The sequence below is a fragment of the Anabrus simplex genome, chromosome 13 (genome assembly GCF_040414725.1).
Source record: "Anabrus simplex isolate iqAnaSimp1 chromosome 13, ASM4041472v1, whole genome shotgun sequence".
Classification (NCBI taxonomy): domain Eukaryota; kingdom Metazoa; phylum Arthropoda; class Insecta; order Orthoptera; family Tettigoniidae; genus Anabrus; species Anabrus simplex.
The window spans coordinates 57,316,416-57,337,635 of record NC_090277.1 but is presented as its reverse complement, the minus strand read 5'-3'; the positions used below and the strand labels follow the sequence as shown (position 1 = coordinate 57,337,635).

The following is a 21,220-nucleotide window of genomic DNA, read 5'->3' as shown; positions in this document are numbered from 1 at the left end:
GCAACTGAAAATTTTAAGAACATACTTTCTTTGAAACTGCCCTGGACTGTAAATTACTCCCTCAGATGTCTTTCTCCCCTTACGCACAGCAGGTAAATATATTTCAGTGGTATTGTTGAAATGGAATTCCAAGAGAACTTTGAAGCTAATTTTGTTTGACAGGGCGAGAGAGAGTGGCGTGGACTTGCTCTATGTGCGCCGAACCACTACCCTTTAAATCCAGCATTTAGAGCTTTAAAAATAGTGTTAGGGAAGAACTGGTAAAGGGATTTGAAAGAGGAAGAATTCGGGGACGTTTTCAAGGTTAACCCTTTGGCACTCAGCCTATATGCAGGTGTTTGCTCGAAGACACTCAGACTAATTTTTGTGATTCTCCAAAGGAAATTACAAAAATTCAACACGTAAAGAGTTTAACACATATTAAAATAAAATTAATCACACTAATACAGGAAACTATGAGCATTTCAGAAATGAATATACCTAGGACGTATTGTTATTGGTTTAGCCCAAAAAAATTATTAAATTTCGAAAATAAATTTTTAAAAATAAATTATTGTTTTCAATGACAGAAAAATTAGACATTGTTGCGTCTTCCTTCTTTACTCTTAGACTTGAATGAAAGAACATTCAATTCTGAATAATTTGATATCAATATGACATGTGTGCTGCAATTCACTCACTAAGCATTGCACAAAGTTATTCAGTGTACATGAAACGGTCATCGATGTCAGGTCCTCGCGGTCCGATGCATGGTGAGCAGTTACGACCGTGTCACTTCCCACATAACGGGAATCACTTTCGGCAAAAGAAGGTCATTACTACTGTCTAAATCATCTAAAAATTCAAGGATATCGGCCTCATTTGGCCTTGAATATGGCCTAGCCATTACGATAAAAAGATGACGCAAGCACGTGCAACAACGGAGTTATGAAAAGGAGTAAAATTGTAGTTTACGAAGTACATCGAACACACGATATACCAAAGAAACGAAATAAACTATAAACAAAACTCATAGCAAGATCAACTTCTTGTATTCATATGCCAATCAAAAAAGATCCACGCAATAACAACTTCAAATAACCACAACATAAACATTCACGGTCAACAAATTTCATTTGTCGAAAATAAAAATATTTTGTAGGGCTGGAGGATATATCTGTTGAGTTAAACACAAATTTAATGCTCTAAGGTACCGCCACGATCAACTGTTACGATTTAACAGCTACGCAAATGACTAAAATCCGTGAATAAGACAGAGCCGATGTGTCGGCACCGTGAGCGTTTTCGCCATAACCTCTCGCGCCGATAGATCGGCGCGCTGAGTGCGAAAGGGTTAAAGTTGAAAATTCAATTCTTGGACAAAAAAGCACAAAATTTCAGTCTAGACTCCCCTTAATCCCAGAAAAAAGAAAACATAACAATATACGTAGTTAAAGACATGGATATGAATATCAAGAAGTGAAGACTGTGTCCTTACCTCTGCTCCAGGTGAGACCAAGGAACTAGAATCCGAGTTGACTGACGACAAGTCTAAGCTACTAATATCCACTTCTGTGTGAGGTAAAGATTGGAAGAGGCACATCACGTACATCATGATGGACTTCTTGTCTGGAACCGAGGTGTTCACATCTGAAACACATCAACACTTCAATGAATCTTCAGCTCTAATAGGAGAAACACATCTGAATCTTTACCAGATGTACAAGGGATGTTTTTTTCTAAGTGCCATTTTTATATAGGGAAAAAAAGTAACGCAATTTTTTAAACAATTCTTTTTTTTTTTTTGTACAATAAAGCCTGTACCTTAAACTACATCTCAACGTAAATTCCAGGCATATGAAGCACTTGTCATATCTTGAAGCCAGCTTCTGAATTCCATCCGCACAGTAATCTGCCACCCGATGTGCCAGCCACTGCCACGCTGTCCTTTTTAGGTCATCATCGTCATCGTGGCGTTCGACTTCCTAAATGCTTTTTCATGCGCAGGAAAAAGTGGTAGTCACTAGACACTAGGTCACGACTATACAGAGGATGATCAAATTGACCCAAACAAAATGAAGCGATGAAGTGTCTGGTTCGATTAACCGTGTGAGGTCGCACATTGTTATGAAGCAAAATAATTCCCCTTGTGAGTCTGACAAGCCGTTTGTTTTGAATTGCGTCAGCACAGCTTCAGGTAATGAAAGCGTCCTGACACAATTTCATAAAGAACACTCCTTGAAATTTCAAGCAACTCATAACTTAATGACAAAATTTTAAATCGCCTGTTTTCTCGAACCTTTGCATCAATTTTTGCACAAAGTCTTCAGTTCGCCCACTACGCTTCCCGTCGTGGACATTAATACAGCCTTTTTTAAATGCTCTAACCCATTTTCTTACCATTCCTTTGCTCATAGTGTGTTATCCATACACTTCACTAATCTGCCGATGAATTTCAACAGCTTTTACACCTTTTCCATTTTAAAATCTAATCACAGCGCGTACTTCACACTTGGCGGGACCGTTAATTGTATGAGGCATTTTCAATACACACAAACAAATGTAAATACGAGTGAATGCTTCCGTAATGGCGTTTGTGGCTAGACTACAGATGTATGTACTGAGTGCACATGCTCCGAACAATAATACTGAAGCGCTGCAGCGGCCATATTTAAGAACGGTACTTAAAAAATTTGCTTCATACCATACCTCTTTCTACTGAGGTGGTCCTATCAAGACAAGCCTCACTGCGGGGTCATTAATAGGACCCGGATTTTAATGCAATATCACAGTGTGAAATATGTACATGAAGATGTAGCAAACATCAGTGAAATATGTACGAGGGCAAGTCAAGAAGTATCTGCAATCAATTTTTATAATTTATAACAAAAAGAGTACACACATTTTATTGATATTTTTCAACATAGTCACCCTGCTTTTCAATGCACATGGTCCACCGTTCCACAAGCTTTCCGATACCCTCTGCAAAAAAAAAAAAAAAGTTTTTTTGTTGCGCAGCAAGCCACGTCTGCACCGCTTCCTTCACCTGTTGATCAGACCTGAATTGACGGCCCCTTACAACATTTTGAAGTGGACCAAACTGATGGTAATCCGATGGGGCAAGATCGGGACTGTACGCAGGATCCTCCTACACCTCGAAACGCAGCATCTGAAGACTGAGCAGTGTGGGTGGTGGTATGTGGGCGCATTCTCATGCAACAGAGGAACTCCTTCCGACAATCGGCCTCTGCGTTTGTTGCGAATTGCAGGTTTCAGCTTGTTTACCAGCATATCACCGTAATGTTCACTAATTACTGTTTCCTCCTTTCCCTGGTAATGTTCCAGAATTGGCCGATGAGAGTCCCAAACCACTGAGTATTGCTGCAGAAGGTTGACTCTTGAATTTCTTTCTGACTGGGGATCCGGGATGCTTCCATTCCATGCCCTGACGTTTGCTCCTTGGTTCGAAGTGGTGAACCCATGTCTCATCTCCAGTGATGATCCGTTTCAGAAATGTTGCAACTTCGTTAGCATGATGGTCCAGCAGGTGCTGACAAATTCTCACATGATTGCGCTTTTCCTCTTCATTGACTTGTTTTGGAATCCATCTCGAACAGACTTCGTGAAAGTAAAGCCTGTTATGCACGATTTCATATGCACAACAATGCATATGGTTTGCCACATTATCATGAGACTCTGTCTCATTTCCAAAAATTGATGCCTGCTTGGCCATCAGATGATATAGATGTTTATTCCCATAGGCAATCTCATAGTCTCATAGTCTCTCATAGTGCATTGGCACTGCCGGTGGCTCCAAGTAGCCTACGCAGTGGCCTCCACGGTATGCACTAGCCACGTGTCTTGGTGGGTGTACTATTTACCAACTGATGAGCCCAACTTAGCACACTGGGGCAAAAAGCTGGCAACCAGGAAAAAGTTAGCTGGAAAATTTATAATGTCCAATAATGGACCATTCATATTGGTATTATGAATTTACTCATTTGGGACAAATATTTCAGGTTCCCTATGGGAATCAACATCTATATCATCATACCACTTACGTCGAGCAGCTCATCTTCTTCCTCTCTAGTCTTCCCAGCCCAAACTTTGCAACATTTTTGTAACACTATTCTTTGGTCGCAAATCACCCAGAACAAATTGAGCTGCTCTTCTTTGGATTTGTTCCCGTTCTTGAATGAAGTAATCCTGGTGAGAGTCCCATACACTGGAACCATACTCTCGTTGGGGTCTTATCAGAGACTTGTATGCCCTCTCCTTTACATCCTCACTACAACCCCTCAACACCCTCATAACCGTGTGAAGATCTGTACCCTTTATTTAAATCCCATTTATGTGATTACGCCAATGAAAATCCTTATATTAACACCTAGGTACTTATAGTGATCCCCATATGGAACTTTCACCCTATCAACACAGTAATTAAAACTGAGGGCTTTTCTATGAAACTGGTATAGGCTAAACATACCAGAAGTACAATTTGCTGACATTTTTAAATTTGCAGGTGTCCTTCCCTTAGACTCATTATTTCCAAGGTGTGCGAGTTTGTTTATTTATTCATTTATTTATTTATTTATTTATTTATTTATTTATTTATTTATTTATTTATTTATTTATTTATTTATTTATTGGATATAGTCTGACCCTATTTTACATGAGTATATTAGGGTTATAATTTTGATCAATTGAAAATATGACAGGGAACTCTTAAGTGCTCAGCCATTCACTTCTGAGAAAAGCAATACAGTCAAACAAATCATCTGAGATTGTGCATGACACTGTTCTACTTTGAAGTAGAACAGGAAAATGAGGAAATGAAAAGAAGTAGTATCATCACAGTACTTACCTTCTGGGTCTAACAGCCTCTCAATGCCAAGGTGTTCTTGCGCTACTCGGAATGCATGTTCTAGTCTGGCATTGGGATGTTTTCGGGCAATGTTGTTGAAGTCAAACAGCTGTGGTCGCCAGTGGTGGATCAAGGCATTGAAGGCTAGACCATCAGACCATGATGTAGTGAAATTCTTGATGTCAACTCCTTGGTAATCCTGAAAAATACCATGTGAGACTATCTTATCTGATTGCAAACTTTTTTCAATACCTGGAAGATTTAGAGCTCTTAAATTACATCCTACGAATGGAAATTTCTGAATTTCAATATAATTTTTCAGAATATTTATTAAGAAATTAGTATACAACAGAGTCTCAAAAATCCAAGATTGCATTAAATCTGAGCATTATTTTGAATTTGCAAAAAAGAAAAATTCAAATTAGTTTTCTACAGAATTCAATTCCCTGTTTATTCCCGCCATGTCATCGTACTGTGGCTCCCCCCCCACTGAGATCACGCATGCGTTTGTAGTCATGCCTGATACTAAAATGTTTGAGAAAGAAGGATCTGCCTATTAAAGCAGTTTTATTGCTGGACAATGCAGAGTTACATTCAGATAAACAGGAACTAGTATTTGATGGAATTCGTGCTTTATTTTTGCCCTCTAACATAAATTTGATACAACCTATGGATCAGGACATTCTGGAATGTCTAAAGGAAAAAAAAAATTTTTTAATTGACACCGCCTGCTGCATTCACTCCTGGAAACAACAAAATGTAAGGAAAACATCACAAACTTCCTCAAACAAGAAGGACGTAGTGTATTGGTTAGCAGTTACTGCTGACAGTAACTACAATGACAGCAATGATGTTCACATACCAAACTTGTCAGATTTAATCTCACAGACAAGCGGATGTAAAGATGCTAGTGAAATCAAAATTACAGAATGGATGAAGAGCAATCAACAGTATGAACAGATGCAACAAATCATTGAAATGTTGAATGAACTAACAAAAGATAGCAAGGAAGTTGTTTTAGTAGATACAGCGCCAAATATGTCTCGCAGCGAGGGTCTCACCATGTTGGAGGCGGCACTACGCTATGCAGAACAACAACCAGAGGAAACTCCCACTGACACCCTGTTCTGCAAGCATCGGCGTGACATTGCTGCACAGAAACAATGTAACATTCACAAACAGAAGTCAATTAAAGACTTGTTTAAAAAAATAACCTTAATCTATGCCGTAACACTGTAAGAAATGACAATGCAGGACCTTAGCTTCAATCATTGTTGACTTTTTTAACATTTCACAATTTTTGGTGCGTTGCTCCATGTAGTCCAAGTTATTCCAAATCCAAGGTACCTTCTCCGCAAATTACCTCTGATTATTGAGACTCTACTGTACTTCTAAAAATATATTTATAAATATGGATAGAAAACAAGAAAACAAGAAGGAAGATAAAAGTATACCTAAAGAATAAACAAAAGCAGAGGGAGGAACAGAAAGGACGAACACGAAAAGACAAAATTACAAAGGGAGAAATTCCTCGTATTCAAACACTGTTTTTAAAGATGAGCTGCCGTGTCATCTCAGCCTCTGACGAGATCACTTCTGCTTCCCAACTTCATTGGGGAAACGAATGTCTAAACTCATTAAGGAGATCATCCTTGTGAAATCTTTAATCTTAACATGAGAAATGTAGAATAGGGGGAAAGTAGGCTAACCAAAAGAGAGGGAAAACAATACCACCAGAGAACAGACAAGAACTTGTTAGAAGGGGTAATTGTGGGGCAAGCAAGCAAGGGGTAGACCAAGGAAGAAATGGTTAGACCAAATAAAACAAGAGCTCAAGGGTTTCAGTGTCAACAGATACACGAGGAAGAAGTCTACCTGGCAACTGGGAGGCTTTTAATGATTATGATGATTATAAAACAGTCATCATCATCGGTTTGCCCTTCCAGCGAGCTGGGTAGGGTGTTTGAAAACGAGCGTCTTCCAAAGTTGCCTATTCAAAAACATTTCATTGTCCAAGACAGATTCCCAGTTCCATCCTCTTTTCTCCACGTCTTCCCTCAGTTGGTCCATCCATCTTCTTCTTGGTCTTCCAGCTGGTCTTCTACCTGTTATTCTCTTTTCCAAATAAGCACATGGTAACCTTGTGCTATTCATTCGTTTAACATGCCCAAACCATTTAAGTCTAGATGACCTAAGTCTTTCCTCCATCGATTCATTTAGACCTAGGTTAGATCGGATCTCATCATTTTTCACATGATCAAGTCGGGTCTTTTGGAGGGCAGTTCTAAGAAATTTCATTTCACAGGCTTGAATCCTACTATAATCCTTTGAAGTTAGTGTGCAGGTTTCCAGAGAATATGTAAGGATAGGAATGAAATATGACTTGTACAGGGTCATTTTTGTTCTTTGTGGGACTTTCTGATCCCATAGTAGGTGTCTAATGATACTGTAAAAGTTAGAGCCTTTGGTTACTCTGTTTGCTATTTCTCTCTCAGCTCTGTTATTACTAGCGATCACGCTTCCTAAATAACTGAATTGGTGTACTACTTCAACTTGGTGGTCCTGTATTTTTATGTTGCATTCTGTATAATGTCTGCTGATTTTTAATGCTACTGTTTTTGATGGGTTCAATTTCATTCCATAGTCATCAAACTTCTTACACCATGCATTCAGATTATTTTGCACTCCCTCCTCTGTTTCATCCCATATTGCCACATCGTCTGCAAACACCAGAGCCTGAAGATCTCTATTACCTTTTCCTTTTAGTTCCTTTAAAAATCCATAACTGCTATGAATAGAAGTGGTGACAAGGCACTTCCCTGTTGTACTCCTTTGGTTGTATTGAACCATTCAGAGTGACCATCTCCAATTCTGACACAGCTTTTACAATTACTATATAGCATTATACAAGTATACATTATACAGTATACAAGTTAAATCACTAAGCCTCCATGCCTCAGGGGTCAATGCGCCGGGCTCTCACCTCTGGGTTCCATGGTTCAAATCCTGGTCGCTCCATGTGAGATTTGTGCAGGACAAAGTGGAGGCACAGGACATGCTTTTCTCTGGGAACTCTCGTTTTCCCTGTCATTTTTCATTCCAGCAACGCTATCCAATAATATTTCATTTCATCTGTCACTCATTAATCAATACCCCACAGGAGTACGATAGGTTTTGGCAGCCGGCACAATTCCTATTGTGTCGTCGCTAGTTAGAGGCTTCATTCATTTCATTCCTGAATTGGTCAAATGAGTGGAAACAGGCTGTGGATTTTCATTCACAAAAGTTAAATCACCCAAATAACTTTCCTTTGTTAAGGACTCTAGTATTTCAATTTTTTTCATTGTTGATGTCTCTATACAAAGCAGTCTGTGCAAAGAGAATACTTTCCTTAAAAATGCACGTGACATTAGAAAATAAAAACCAGAAAATCAAGCTCCAATTTGTCACAAGTTAATTTCCTGCTAATTACTGAGAACCATTTACCCTGCCAGACTAACACTTCAGTAGCAAGTTATTAATAGCTAATAAATAATCAAAATATATTTTAGACACTATAATCCTTTGGGATTTAACCATGTCAAAGAAATAATGAGCAGAAATCCCTTTACGTTTTGCAGAGACTTTGCTCTACGTGTTCACAAGAGAAACACGTTTGTCCACAATTACACTCAGCTTCTTCGACCCACCAAACTCCCAAAAAGTTATCATGTCTATTAAACTGGGCTATGAAAGCATCGATCTAAAATTTATTTATATTCATTAAAGTCCAATTCACGCATTATTTTTTATTATGTGGTTGATAGATCTCTCTTTTCAGCAACAGGATTCCACAATACTTTAGATTAATAGGCTCTACTGTAACAATCTTTAAATAATATTGGGTTAAGTGTAAGAGAGGACTTAGAGCCCTTACTTTGCCAAATAAATAAATAAATAAATAAATAAATAAATAAATAAATAAATTGATCAATCTAATCAATCAATCTTCAACTCTGAGTAAAATTCATCATCTTCATAAAACACCTTTTAGTTTTTGACTATGCACATTTTATATGACTCGTATGATAACACAAGAAAGACTGAAAACCAATTACGGTAATTTGCTTACCCTTGAGTTCTGTCTGCACCAAGCCAGTAATGTCTTTTCTAAGTTAGTTTGCTGTAAATCTGACATCAGGTCTTTCAAATGATAATGAACCTGAAACAGCATAAATTTTGTTATAACAAGGAAGTAACATTTTTCATGAAGTTATTAAGATAAACCTGTTTTAATAATGTATTATCTGAAATTCAAGCAGATACAATACTTTCCAAATTCAATCTGTTCACAAATAAAGAAATATTCTATGACTGAAAAAGTATTTCATTCTTTAATACAGCATTTTAACAGCAAATTCTATAAATGATTTTTCATCATGTAAGAAAAGATAAAAGTGAAGTAAATTTTTAGTATAGATCCTCTTCTATTTCAAATGTACAAGCAACATGAAGTAAAGGACAATGAACGCATATTTGGGAAGAGAGTGACAATTTAGAAGCAGTATCGTCAGATCTTGAATGGACTAGCAAAGAACAATGAGAGTAACTGAATGTTAGGGATATAATCTTAAAAACTGAGTACAAAGTTAGCATAAACAAATGCAGTTAAATGAAATCAGGTGATACAGGTTACATCCAATTAGAAAAATGCTTGAAGAAAGTGAATGTACGTTCAAACCTTCTCCTGTTGCTGTACGGGGTTGGGTATATTACCCATAGAAAGTAAAGAGATTAAAGTAAATGTACACAGCATAGGTACACTGAGACGAAAGCGACAGCAGAAAAGATAATTTGGTCCACATAAAAGCGATCAACTAACAACAGCCCAGCACAGGATAATTAACAATTAAGATACAGACATGATATTGGCTTTTGAGCTTATGCTTTGTCAAGAAAACGAGGTGAAGCTCTGTACATTTCAAAGAGAATTTGCAGATTATTCTAGAAATCTTCCTCGTGAACCATCAACATTTTCTTCTGAATACGCGGAAATGAGTTCTCTGAGAAACAAATAGTTCCACCTTGTTTTCTGGACACGGCATAAGCTCAAAGGCCCGTATCATGTCTACAAGTATGGGCCGTAAAAGAATCAACGTTAAAATTAAGTCATAAATAATAAGGAAATACCAGAAACTGTGAGAAAATAATTTTTTTACAGATCTGCTGTCAATATATTCATCACAGTTTCTGGCGTTTTATCACTTACCTGCCAGTGTAAGATGATGCTCCAGACGAGACCTAGGGTTAGTTTAGGATTACCATCCACTATGTCATTATTACTTATGTTCACCAGCTTTACCTGAAGGCAGTGCCAAGTTCGAGAGAGGCAAAGGCAGCCAACAAGAAGCAGTAATGACAAGTACATGATGCAGCAGGTAGTAGGAAATGAGGAAAACAGAAAAGAGAAAATAATATTAGTCTATTTTGAAAATCACAGAATATATGAATCAGGGTATTACATTATCCGGATTCAACAGAAATATTGTACAGTGAATACCGCTTTTTATAATATTATCACCAGTTAGGTAATGTTTTCACTTTTATGAAGATTTCTGTTCATTGGAAAAACTCTATCATAATTGAAGTATCCGTTCAGGTTACCATATTTTTTTCCTTATTAGGACATTCATTTTCAAGTTCTGTACTGTACTGAAAGTTTTATTTTAATGGCTTTCTTTTCAACATACTGTAATGTATTGGAAGTAACATTGCTCTTCCCTGGGGAAAGGATAACCACCTGTAAGGAGTGGTGTTCCTTCACTTTCTCTTTCCACAGTACAAATATGTTTAGGTACAGACTTTGCCTGAAGTTCATGGTGTTTCAGTGCAGCGATGGCTAGTACAAAAACATTAACGAGAAATGAGCAAGTACAGAGAGCTATGCTAGTTACATTTTTTTTTAAGTCAACACAATGCAGCAATAAATTGCTCAGCGGTAGGCACTAAATGTGATGAAACAGGGTATTCAGCCCATGTCAGTAAATTCTAAAAAAATTATAAATACGACTGATATATGTACTAATGGACTCCCATAGAAAAATCAGATGCAAATGACAAAAAGACTTCTGTAATAATTTTAAATACATTTTAGTTAACTTCACTTACAGCCTAATACAGTAATTTTACAGATAGTGCTTCATTACTGTTTGCAGTATTATCTTATGTACGAGAGGTAAAAATAGAAATAAACAACATATGGTATGTGTTATTGCTAGGGCTCTAAAGTTGAGGAAAAGTCCTTTTTTTTTTCTCAAGTGCCCAAAAACGAGTTCCAGCATAATCTATGTTCATTCTGGGTTATTGCAGGCCAGAAAATGGGGGTTTTATTTGTCTTTTTATTTCCTTTTTGGCAGTTTTTTGGTTTATAATCCTATTTTAAGGTCTTTTTATATATGTTTAAGTCTTTTTACAGGTCTTCTTTAAGCAATGTATAGGTCTTCAACTTACGAGCCCTTCTTCTAACTTAATAGTATATGAGTGATCCATGCTTCATTGTGGTGTATTAACATTTGTGTGTTAATAAATATCGAGTGTTCCATGTCTTAAAAGGTATTACACTTATCTATGCAAAATGAGAACATCAAATTCGTCATACTCAGTTTGGTTTTAGAAACAGACTAGGAAATCTTTTCTCTTTGAACGATCTAACTTGGAGATGCCTGGATATGAATGTCTATTTGTACAAGTGTTTCATGGATTATCAAAAGAAAAGCTTTCAATTGCGTATCCAATGCAAAACTTGCTGAGATTTTAAAAACTACTTGCATTGATCTTGGTGATCTAAGCATCATCACTCGGATCTACTGAAACCAAACAGCAGAGGTCAAAATAGAGGGAGAAACAACTGAGGACATAGCTATACAGAGAGGCATGCAACAGAGTTGTCCCCACCTGTCTCCTCTCCTTTTTAGTATATATTCTGAGGCTGTGTTCAGACAAGCTACTGAGGATGTTAACCCAGGCATCAGGATCAAAGACAGTGTCATAAATAACATCCACTTTGCTACGATACGGTTCTGTTAGCCAGTAGCCTTAATGATCTTAAAATAATTAATAACATTGGAAAAAACAGTACATTGGCAAGACCGACCAATTGCATAAAAGGCTGGTTGGCTCGTTGGATCCTCAACAGCTCCGCCATCAGCTGTCATAGATGGCCTAGGCATCACTGAAGAGGTGTACTAGGGAAATGAAGATCGAGGTAGTTTCCCGTTGCTTTTGTCACCGAGCCAGAAGCTTCCATTACATATCAGTCTGCCAAGCCCAGTGAAATGCATGCAACAACCGACCCCATGAGCAACACCAACCACATCAGGGACTGGCTGCATAGGGAATGGCATTACTAGCATCGCTCATACCTCAGTCACTTTCACATTGTCAAAGCCAAGGGTAAGACAGAGACAGATCAATGAAAGTAACAAAACTATTGTATTTTCAAAAACACTAACAACACAATATTGTTCAGCAAGTGCCATCCTTCAAATATCTTGGAACTATAGTGAATGAGCATTGCGATCCAAAGAATGAAATCTTATCCAGGGTTGGACAAGCCAAAGATTTGTTCAACAGTAACCTATGACTGCCTTGTCAGGTTCCATTCTGGCTCAGTCCGGTGGTATTTGGAGGTGCTTAAATGCGTCAGCCTCGTGTCTGGAGATTTACTAGCACGTAAATGAACTTCCGTAAGACAAAATTCATGCACCTCGGCATCTCTGAAAACTGTAAAATTAGTTAGTGGAATGTGAGACGTAAAATCAATAACATTGAGCATCCTAGAATTTAAACCACTGTAATCTTTAGTCTTTTATATATAGAAAAAGATGTGTTTACTGAAAAGTTTGTACTCCAAGACTGATTACAGAGTGATCATTTTGTGTATGTTCAGGTGCCGGTCATAATGGATTTGGGTGTAATCTCAATTGGTGCAGCCGAGAGTGGGCTTACTGTGGCAGCAAAGCTGACGGGTCTGTTCTGGTTTCGGTGCAGTTTAATGATGTCTACACTGTATAGTCTTATAGTATCCCATTCTTAATACACCTGAATCTAGTAGATACGTACATTATTTTGCTCCAGGACTTGAAGTGCCTTGTTTACGTTGTTCAGGTGATGAACTCTCATTCGACCTCGCTCACGTTTCTGAAAGAGATAAAGAAAATCTTAGCACTTTGATAGCTTACATACATTACACATACATAATGACATTTTTATCACAACATATTAACGTTCAGTCTGTACAACACTTCTAATAGAACTAGATAGGAGGGCAGTAGACTGGATGCTAGTTTTCTTGACAGTCAGCAGAGGGTAAGGGTAGGTGGGTCATTAACAGAACCTCAGAAAGTAGGGAGGTGTGTATCGCAGGGCAGTAAACTAGCGCCTTAACTTCTTTTTTTTTAAATTGTGAACAATAAACAAGAAGGAGGAAGCCTCCGTGGCTCAGACAGCAGCGCGTCGGCCTCTCACCGCTGGATACCGTGGTTCAAATCTTGGTCATTCCATGTGAGATTTGTGCTGGACAAAGCGGAGGCGGGACAGGTTTTCTCCGGGTACTCCGGTTTTCCCTGTCATCTTTCATTCCAGCAACACTCTCCATTCTCATTTCGTAGCATCTATCAGTCATTAATATATCACTTTGGGAGTGGCGACCCCATCGTAATAACAGCCTATACACGATTCATTCATTACATCCCTGACCCGGTCACTGACTGGAAAACAGGTTGTAGGTTTTCATTTTCAAACAAGAAGGACTGAACTCATAAATCAGAGTATTATTTTGAGGATGATTTACTTGTATATAGAAAAGTGAACTCTGTTAGATGAGTGTAAAATATCACAGGAAGATCTGGACAAAATACATACCTGGACCCAGAAAAATGGGATGAAAATTAATCTTGACAAGAATAGACCAGTTAATTTTGGGAACAAGACATGCAGGATAGTGAGCAATTACAAAATGGGTGGGGAAAGGTAAAATTTGAAGAAAATAGTAGGTACTTAAGAGTCACACTAGAGGGTGGTAAATTTCACTGGGTAAATTCACATATAGAATATGTGGTTAAAAGAGCACTTAGGTCATCGCAGATGATAATGCAGATATTAAAAGGGGCAAGCATAAGAATGGCATATTTAACACTTGTAAGACCTGATTTTGTGGTAAACATGGGCGTGCTTTCTTCTCTTTAGGTCCAATGGCCGCTTATAAGTTGGGATATGAACAAGATTAATCTCGTAAATTGAAGAGCGGTAGACCTATATCCAGTGGCGATGAGTTCTCAAGAGCACATAAGCAGGTGAACACCCGGTTCCCATGGATAATTCACATTCATGGATAATTTAAAATTGACTTTCTTTGTTTCAACCTGTTTCATCAATCGACCGAAAGCATTAGACTTAAATCGAAGCTTGAGTACACTGACAGCTGTTCATTTTGAACGAAAATGCAAGGAGCACACCGGATTTTGTGCTATGATCTTGAAGACCATGCGCATGCGCAAGCAGATGATGCCATGGTTTATACACAGATATCCCCGTAAGCTAGGAGCACAGTAAGGTATGTGCCTTTCCGTGTACAACCCTCAAACCAGAGACCAGAATGGTCCGCCACCTCCCCTGTTACTGTTAGCCGCTGACTCCCAGAAGTTACTATTGTACTACCAAGCCGGAAGATTTTGCTAGTAATTTTGAACAAGTTGGAAACGTGTTTTTAATTGTGGGAAAAAGTTGCTTTACGTTGTAGATGGAGAATCGTTTCAAGTTAAATTAATTTGGTTGCATAATTTGTATGCTTGTTGCCATAACTGGGTTAACTTTGTGCTAGGTAAAAACCAAATATAGTGTTTGCATCCTTTAATATTTGCTACAATACAGCAATGTAGCAAAGTTGCTGCAAATTTTATTTTCACTGGCAGAGTGTAGCTTTGGCAAACAATGACCATGGCTCTACTGTGTCTTTTCCAGCTCTGTATTCGGGAGGCGGTGAGCTGGTCCCCCCATCGACTGTCCTGACAATGGTTTTCCATGGATTCCATTCTCCTCACTAAGACTAATGACGGGACAGATCCTTTTATAGGCCACTGTCCCTCCCCCTCTCACCTTCACCGCAACATGTCCCCTGGCTTGACAAAAGACATCACCTCTAGGAGACTCGCCTTACCCCACCAGGGTATGGAATGAAAACATTTTTGTAGCAGTAGTAATGATTGTGAATTTGTTGAACACTCACAGATTAGTCTCGCATACAGAAGTTATAGAAGTTCTACCATATTATGAGTTGAGAAGGAACCGTACAAAGAACGTTTAGTGAAATTATTTAATGTGTCACTTTTTACCGATTTGCATTATACACTGACTGACAGAGCAAATGCAACACCAAGAAGGAGTGGTCAGAACTTTATGCCAATTGCAGGGTAGACTGACGTCACTGAGGTATGCTCATGATGTGAAATGCGCCGCTGTGCTGCGCAAGTAGCGAACGATAAATGGGACACGGCGTTGGCGAATGGCCCACTTCGTACCGTGATTTCTCAGCCGACAGTCATTGTAGGACGTGTTGTCGTGTGCCACAGGACACGTGTATAGCTAAGAATGCCAGGCCGCCGTCAACGGAGGCATTTCCAGCAGACAGACGACTTTACGAGGGGTATGGTGATCGGGCTGAGAAGGGCAGGTTGGTCGCTTCGTCAAATCGCAGCCGATACCCATAGGGATGTGTCCACGGTGCAGCGCCTGTGGCGAAGATGGTTGACGCAGGGACATGTGGCAAGTGCGAGGGGTCCAGGCGCAGCCCGAGTGACGTCAGCACGCGAGGATCGGCGCATCCGCCGCCAAGCGGTGGCAGCCCCGCACGCCACGTCAACCGCCATTCTTCAGCATGTGCAAGACACCCTGGCTGTTCCAATATCGACCAGAACAATTTCCCGTCGATTGGTTGAAGGAGGCCTGCACTCCCGGCGTCCGCTCAGAAGACTACCATTGACTCCACAGCATAGACGTGCACGCCTGGTATGGTGCCGGGCTAGAGCGACTTGGATGAGGGAATGGCGGAACGTCGTGTTCTCCGATGAGTCACGCTTCTGTTCTGTCAGTGATAGTCACCGCAGACGAGTGTGGCGTCGGCGTGGAGAAAGGTCAAATCCGGCGGTAACTCTGGAGCGCCCTACCGCTAGACAACGCGGCATCATGGTTTGGGGCGCTATAGCGTATGATTCCACGTCACCTCTAGTGCGTATTCAAGGCACGTTAAATGCCCACCGTTACGTACAGCATGTGCTGCGGCCGGTGGCACTCCCGTACCTTCAGGGGCTGCCCAATGCTCTGTTTCAGCAGGATAATGCCCGCCCACACACTGCTCGCATCTCCCAACAGGCTCTACGAGGTCTACAGATGCTTCCGTGGCCAGCGTACTCTCCGGATCTCTCACCAATCGAACACGTGTGGGATCTCATTGGACGCCGTTTGCAAACTCTGCCCCAGCCTCGTACGGACGACCAACTGTGGCAAATGGTTGACAGAGAATGGAGAACCATCCCTCAGGACACCATCCGCACTCTTATTGACTCTGTACCTCGACGTGTTTCTGCGTGCATCGCCGCTCGCGGTGGTCCTACATCCTACTGAGTCGATGCCGTGCGCATTGTGTAACCTGCATATCGGTTTGAAATAAACATCAATTATTCGTCCGTGCCGTCTCTGTTTTTTCCCCAACTTTCATCCCTTTCGAACCACTCCTTCTTGGTGTTGCATTTGCTCTGTCAGTCAGTGTACTTTGGTACATGAGGTGAGACAAAAATGTTGTGAACCTACGGCGAATGCCGGGACAGTTCCTAGTATAGGCTATGGCCGCCAACCCCCTCACCTCCGAGCATCTCCTTCACTGTAACAAATCTCCCGGCCTGAGAGACGGCGTCACCGTCTAAGAAGCCTGCCTCCCCCTTCAGGGGAGGAATAAAAAAGTAGTAGTAGTAGTAGTAGTAGTAGTAGTAGTAGTAGTAGTAGTAAATGTTGTGAACCTCCGGAAAATGTTATATGTTATATACGAGGATGAAGAAAACTATTCTGATTAGAAGATTCTGTTACGTACACAATAGCAGACTTAGCCGCACACAATGAAAGTGGACAAACGTACAGTACCTCAGAGCAGAGATTCGAAACGTCTCCCTCCAACTTGGCGGCACAATTCACATCCGCGCAACGATGTTTCGCGTATTTTTTTTTTTTTTTTGGAAAATTTCCGGCGCTTCTCGGACACGATGTGTGCAGGAGTGTGGATGAACAGACGCGGAGAGCGACTCAGTTAAAACATCGTGGATCGTTAACGCTCGAGCGTTAAAAGAAGCGTTTTGACAGATAGGGCTAGAAGGAGGAGCATTATAAGTACCATTGCACGGTGTTGCCACATTCCTACATTCCTGTCTCCTTCCCTTCGCTCCCGCCTCACTTGTTCATTCAGACCGCTGTGTTCTGTTGTACGAAACTCAGAAGTGAGAGGTTTGGCAACTCCAAGTAACACCAGCCGGCCAGCAGGCTTATCCCCATGGCAACCGCAGTGGGTCCGCCCACGTTTCCATGGAAACCATACCCCCTACTCTCCCTTCCGAGTCAGACAGTAAAACGACCTACATCTAAGAACTGTCAGAATACTACAGCTATGTATGTATGTATGTATGTATGTATGTTCAGTCTTCAGCCCTAAGGCTGGTTGGATCCTCAACAGCTCTGCCATCAGCTGTCATAGATGGCCTAGGCATCACTGAAGAGGCGTACTAGGGAAACGAGGAGTGAGGTAGTTTCCCGTTGCTTTCCTCACCGAGACAGAAGTTGCTATTACATATCAGTCTGCCAAGCCCACTGAAATGCATGCACCAACCAACCCTATGAGCAGCGTTTTCACAGCATTCATAGCAGGGACTGGCTGCACAAGGAATGGCATTACTAGCATCGCTCATACCTCAGTCACTTTCATATTGTCAAAGCCAAGGATAAGACAGAGACAGATCAATGAAAGTAACAAAATTGCTCTAGCCCATACCAGAAGACATAGTGCGCTGTAAACACTAGGTCCTGCCAGCAAAAGCCAGTCACAACTAATCACCGTAGAACCGTGGTCCCTATGTTCATAAAACTTGCATTTGTACCTTCTAACACTCTTAATTCACGAAAGGAAGTTTTTCTGCACCGTGTATACAGGTTTCGTACATTTTGAAAAGTAAACAACTCGGGGAATTATGCGAATTACATGAGTATTTTTTGAAAGATACTTACATATTGCTTTCCAGTGAGTATTTCCAATAGTGCTAACAGTCTGTTTCCATCCTGAAGATCTGTGAACAGGTCTGCAACTGGCGGCTGTGTGCTCTGAAAGAAATAGGGTACTTATCAGTTTCAATTCCAAAACAGTGAATTTATACACAGAAGATTTAAAACACAAGCATACAAAGTGTGTCAAAATTACAGGTACAACCTCCAGAGAGAGTGGGGGAGAAGACAATGAAACAATCTATATAAAGTCCTAAGAAACATACGGCTCGAAAGGGGCTTCATTACGTCATGTCAGTACAAGTGTTCTGGGGGTTGCATACCAAGTATCCACCAGAGGAAAAGAAGATTAAACCACCTACTATTAAAAAATAGAGAAACTGTGTTGCTCCGTAGCATTCGTTATAAACAGGTCAGATAACGTGTCTTTATATCAAATTGCTTTTTTTGAACATTTACTTTTAGATTTAGTATTACCTGTTAATTATGTGCGAAGCGAATCTTTGTCTAGTTCTTTATTGTGACGTTGATATAAGATATTTTACGATTTTTTTTACGGCGCACCAACGCAGGTGGGTTTTATGACAACGAGGGGATAGGAAAGTGTTAGGAGTAGGAAGGAAGCGACCGTGTCCTTTTTTTAAGGCACGGCCTGGTGCGAAAATAGGATAATGTCGGCAATATAATAATATTTTATATAAAATGCTGAATGGTATGGACAGAGTCTTGGGTAAGGAGTACAAGATGAAAATCAATAAGTCCAAAACAAAAGTAATGGAGTGCAGTCGGACGACGTCAGGTGATGCAGGAAATATTAGATTAGGAAATGGGGTCTTGAAGGAAGTAGATGAATATTGTTACTTGGGTAGTAAAATAACTAATGATGACAGAAGTAAGAAGGGCATAAAATGCAGAATAGCACAAGCAAGGAAGAGCTTTCTTAAGAAAAGAAATTTGCTCACCTCAAACATTGATGTAGGAATTAGAAAGATTTCTTTTTTTTTTTTTTTTTTTTTTTACTTTCGTCTGGAGCGTGGCATTGTATAGAAGTGAAACATGGACGAAAACTAGCTCAGAAAGAAAGAGAACAGAAGCTTTTGAAATGTGGTGTTAAAGATAAATGCTGAAGGTGAGATGGAATAGATTGAATCACGAATGAACAGATACTGAATCGAATTGGTCAGAGGGGATCGATTTGGCTAAATTTGACATCTTAAGACTCCCAGGACTTGTGCAGTTGGATTTTGAGGGAAGTGTAGGGGTAGACCAAGGTGTGCTATTTGTTTTACGTCGCTCCGACACAGACAGGTCTTATGGTGACGATGGGATAGGAAAGGCCTGGGAATGGGAAGGAAGCGGCCGTGGCCTTAGGGTGCAGCCCCAGCATTTGCCTGGTGTGAAAGTGGCAAACCACGGAAAACCATCTTCAGGGCTGTCGACAGTGGGGTTCGAACCCACTATCTCCCGGATGCAAGCTCACAGCTGCATGACAAGCAAATTAGAGTAAGTGTAGGATGCATCAGTTACGCATAAATGAAAAGGTTAGCAAAGGATAGGGTGGCATGGAAGCTGCATCAAACCAGTCTGTGGACTGATGACTCAAACAACATAACTATATTTCAGTGTATCAGAACGCCCCAGCCTGTAAATCAGTACCGAGGTCGATAGCTGCAGTCGCTTAAGTGCGGCCAGTAGATCCAGTATTCGGGAGATAGTGTGTTCGAACCCCACTGTCAGCAGCCCTGAAGATGGTGTTTCCCATTTTCACACCAGGAAAATACTGAGGCTTTACTTTAATTACGGCAGCCGCTTCCTTCCCACTTCTGCCCCTTTCCTATCCCATTGTCGCCCAAAAACCTATCAAGTGAGGGACACTAGTGTCACTCCTCCAAAAAATCAACACTCATGAATTTTTAGTGTCTCGATGGCAACGACTAAATGGCCTAGTAAGTGGTCCTGAGAGTCGGGATACCAGTTGCTATGGAATGGGAGTGGGCATCTCGGACATATTCTGAGTCATGGCCCTCCTTGTGCTCAGGCGGCTAGGACTATACAATTCACCGGTGGTCCATAGCCCGTTAGAGGAGATATCCTCACTTGGACTATGTGTAAGTAGGGTAGCATCCTGCTTCATGAATTTACCGAGCTCAGAACACTTTAAGCAAGCCTCGGACCTATGGGAGTAACGGAGTCCCTCTCCCATTTGACAGGCGAGGGACTCCTTGGAAACAACTTGGCAAACGACGTTTAGTAAATTCACAGAGGCTTGCAGACTGAACGCTGAAAGGCATAACAGTCTATAATGATAATGTATGTATGTACAGTGGCTCAAAAAAAGTATTGGTCTGCCCATAGCCGTGGTAAGAACGGAACTCTATGGTACAAATAATGGTGCATATAATGGAATTATACATATGCAGATATGTAAGACAAGTCAAATACATCAGTAAGTTGAATACAGAGCCAAGGAGATTCAGGCTGTTTCCAAAAGGACCAGTAATACAACGGCGTGCGTCATTACACGCCAAACAAGTATTGGTCTAGTACACAATATATCGTGATATCGTGCTGTCTGCTGCATCTGGCTCATTGTGTCTGTGCTGACACGACGGAAGGTAATATTCAGCACTGTTTCCGTTTTCAGCTAGCAATGGGAAGGAAAATGAAAGAACAGCCGTGGAAGAAAGGAGGATTGTACTGCGACTATTTCAGGAAGGTAAATCTTTCAAAGGTATGAGTGAAATTATTGGAAGAGCTGTTACAACTGTTAAAAATATTGTGTAGAGGTACAAACAAAGACAATAGAAAATAGACTAAAAAGTGGCCGTCCCTCAAAGTTATCAGCACCAGACAAACGGCAAATTGTGCGTAAAGTGGCCCAAAATCCTCAGCTAAGTGCACCGAAGATAGCAGCTGCGTTATAACAAGATGTAGGAGTGCAAGTGTCATCTGAAACCATCCGATAATAATAATAATAATGTTATTTGCTTTACGTCCCACTAACTACTTTTTAAAGTCTTCGGAGACGCCGAGGTGCCAGAATTTAGTCCCGCAGGAGTTCTTTTACGTGGCAGTAAATCT

General features: G+C 40.5%; 1 protein-coding gene across 1 annotated transcript in view; it reads right to left on the bottom strand.

The window, feature by feature from the left end:
- The window catches only part of LOC136884743 (dystrophin, isoforms A/C/F/G/H), a 1,317,506-nt gene that overhangs the window by 1,087,509 nt on the left and 208,777 nt on the right, over positions 1-21,220 (bottom strand). The window contains exons 3-8 of the mRNA XM_068230054.1: positions 18,146-18,238; positions 12,944-13,021; positions 10,092-10,184; positions 8,955-9,044; positions 4,844-5,042; positions 1,478-1,629 (exon numbers count right to left, since the gene is read on the bottom strand). Coding sequence (XP_068086155.1) covers positions 1,478-1,629; positions 4,844-5,042; positions 8,955-9,044; positions 10,092-10,184; positions 12,944-13,021; positions 18,146-18,238 — 705 coding nt within the window. The remainder of the gene's footprint in view (positions 1-1,477; positions 1,630-4,843; positions 5,043-8,954; positions 9,045-10,091; positions 10,185-12,943; positions 13,022-18,145; positions 18,239-21,220) is intronic.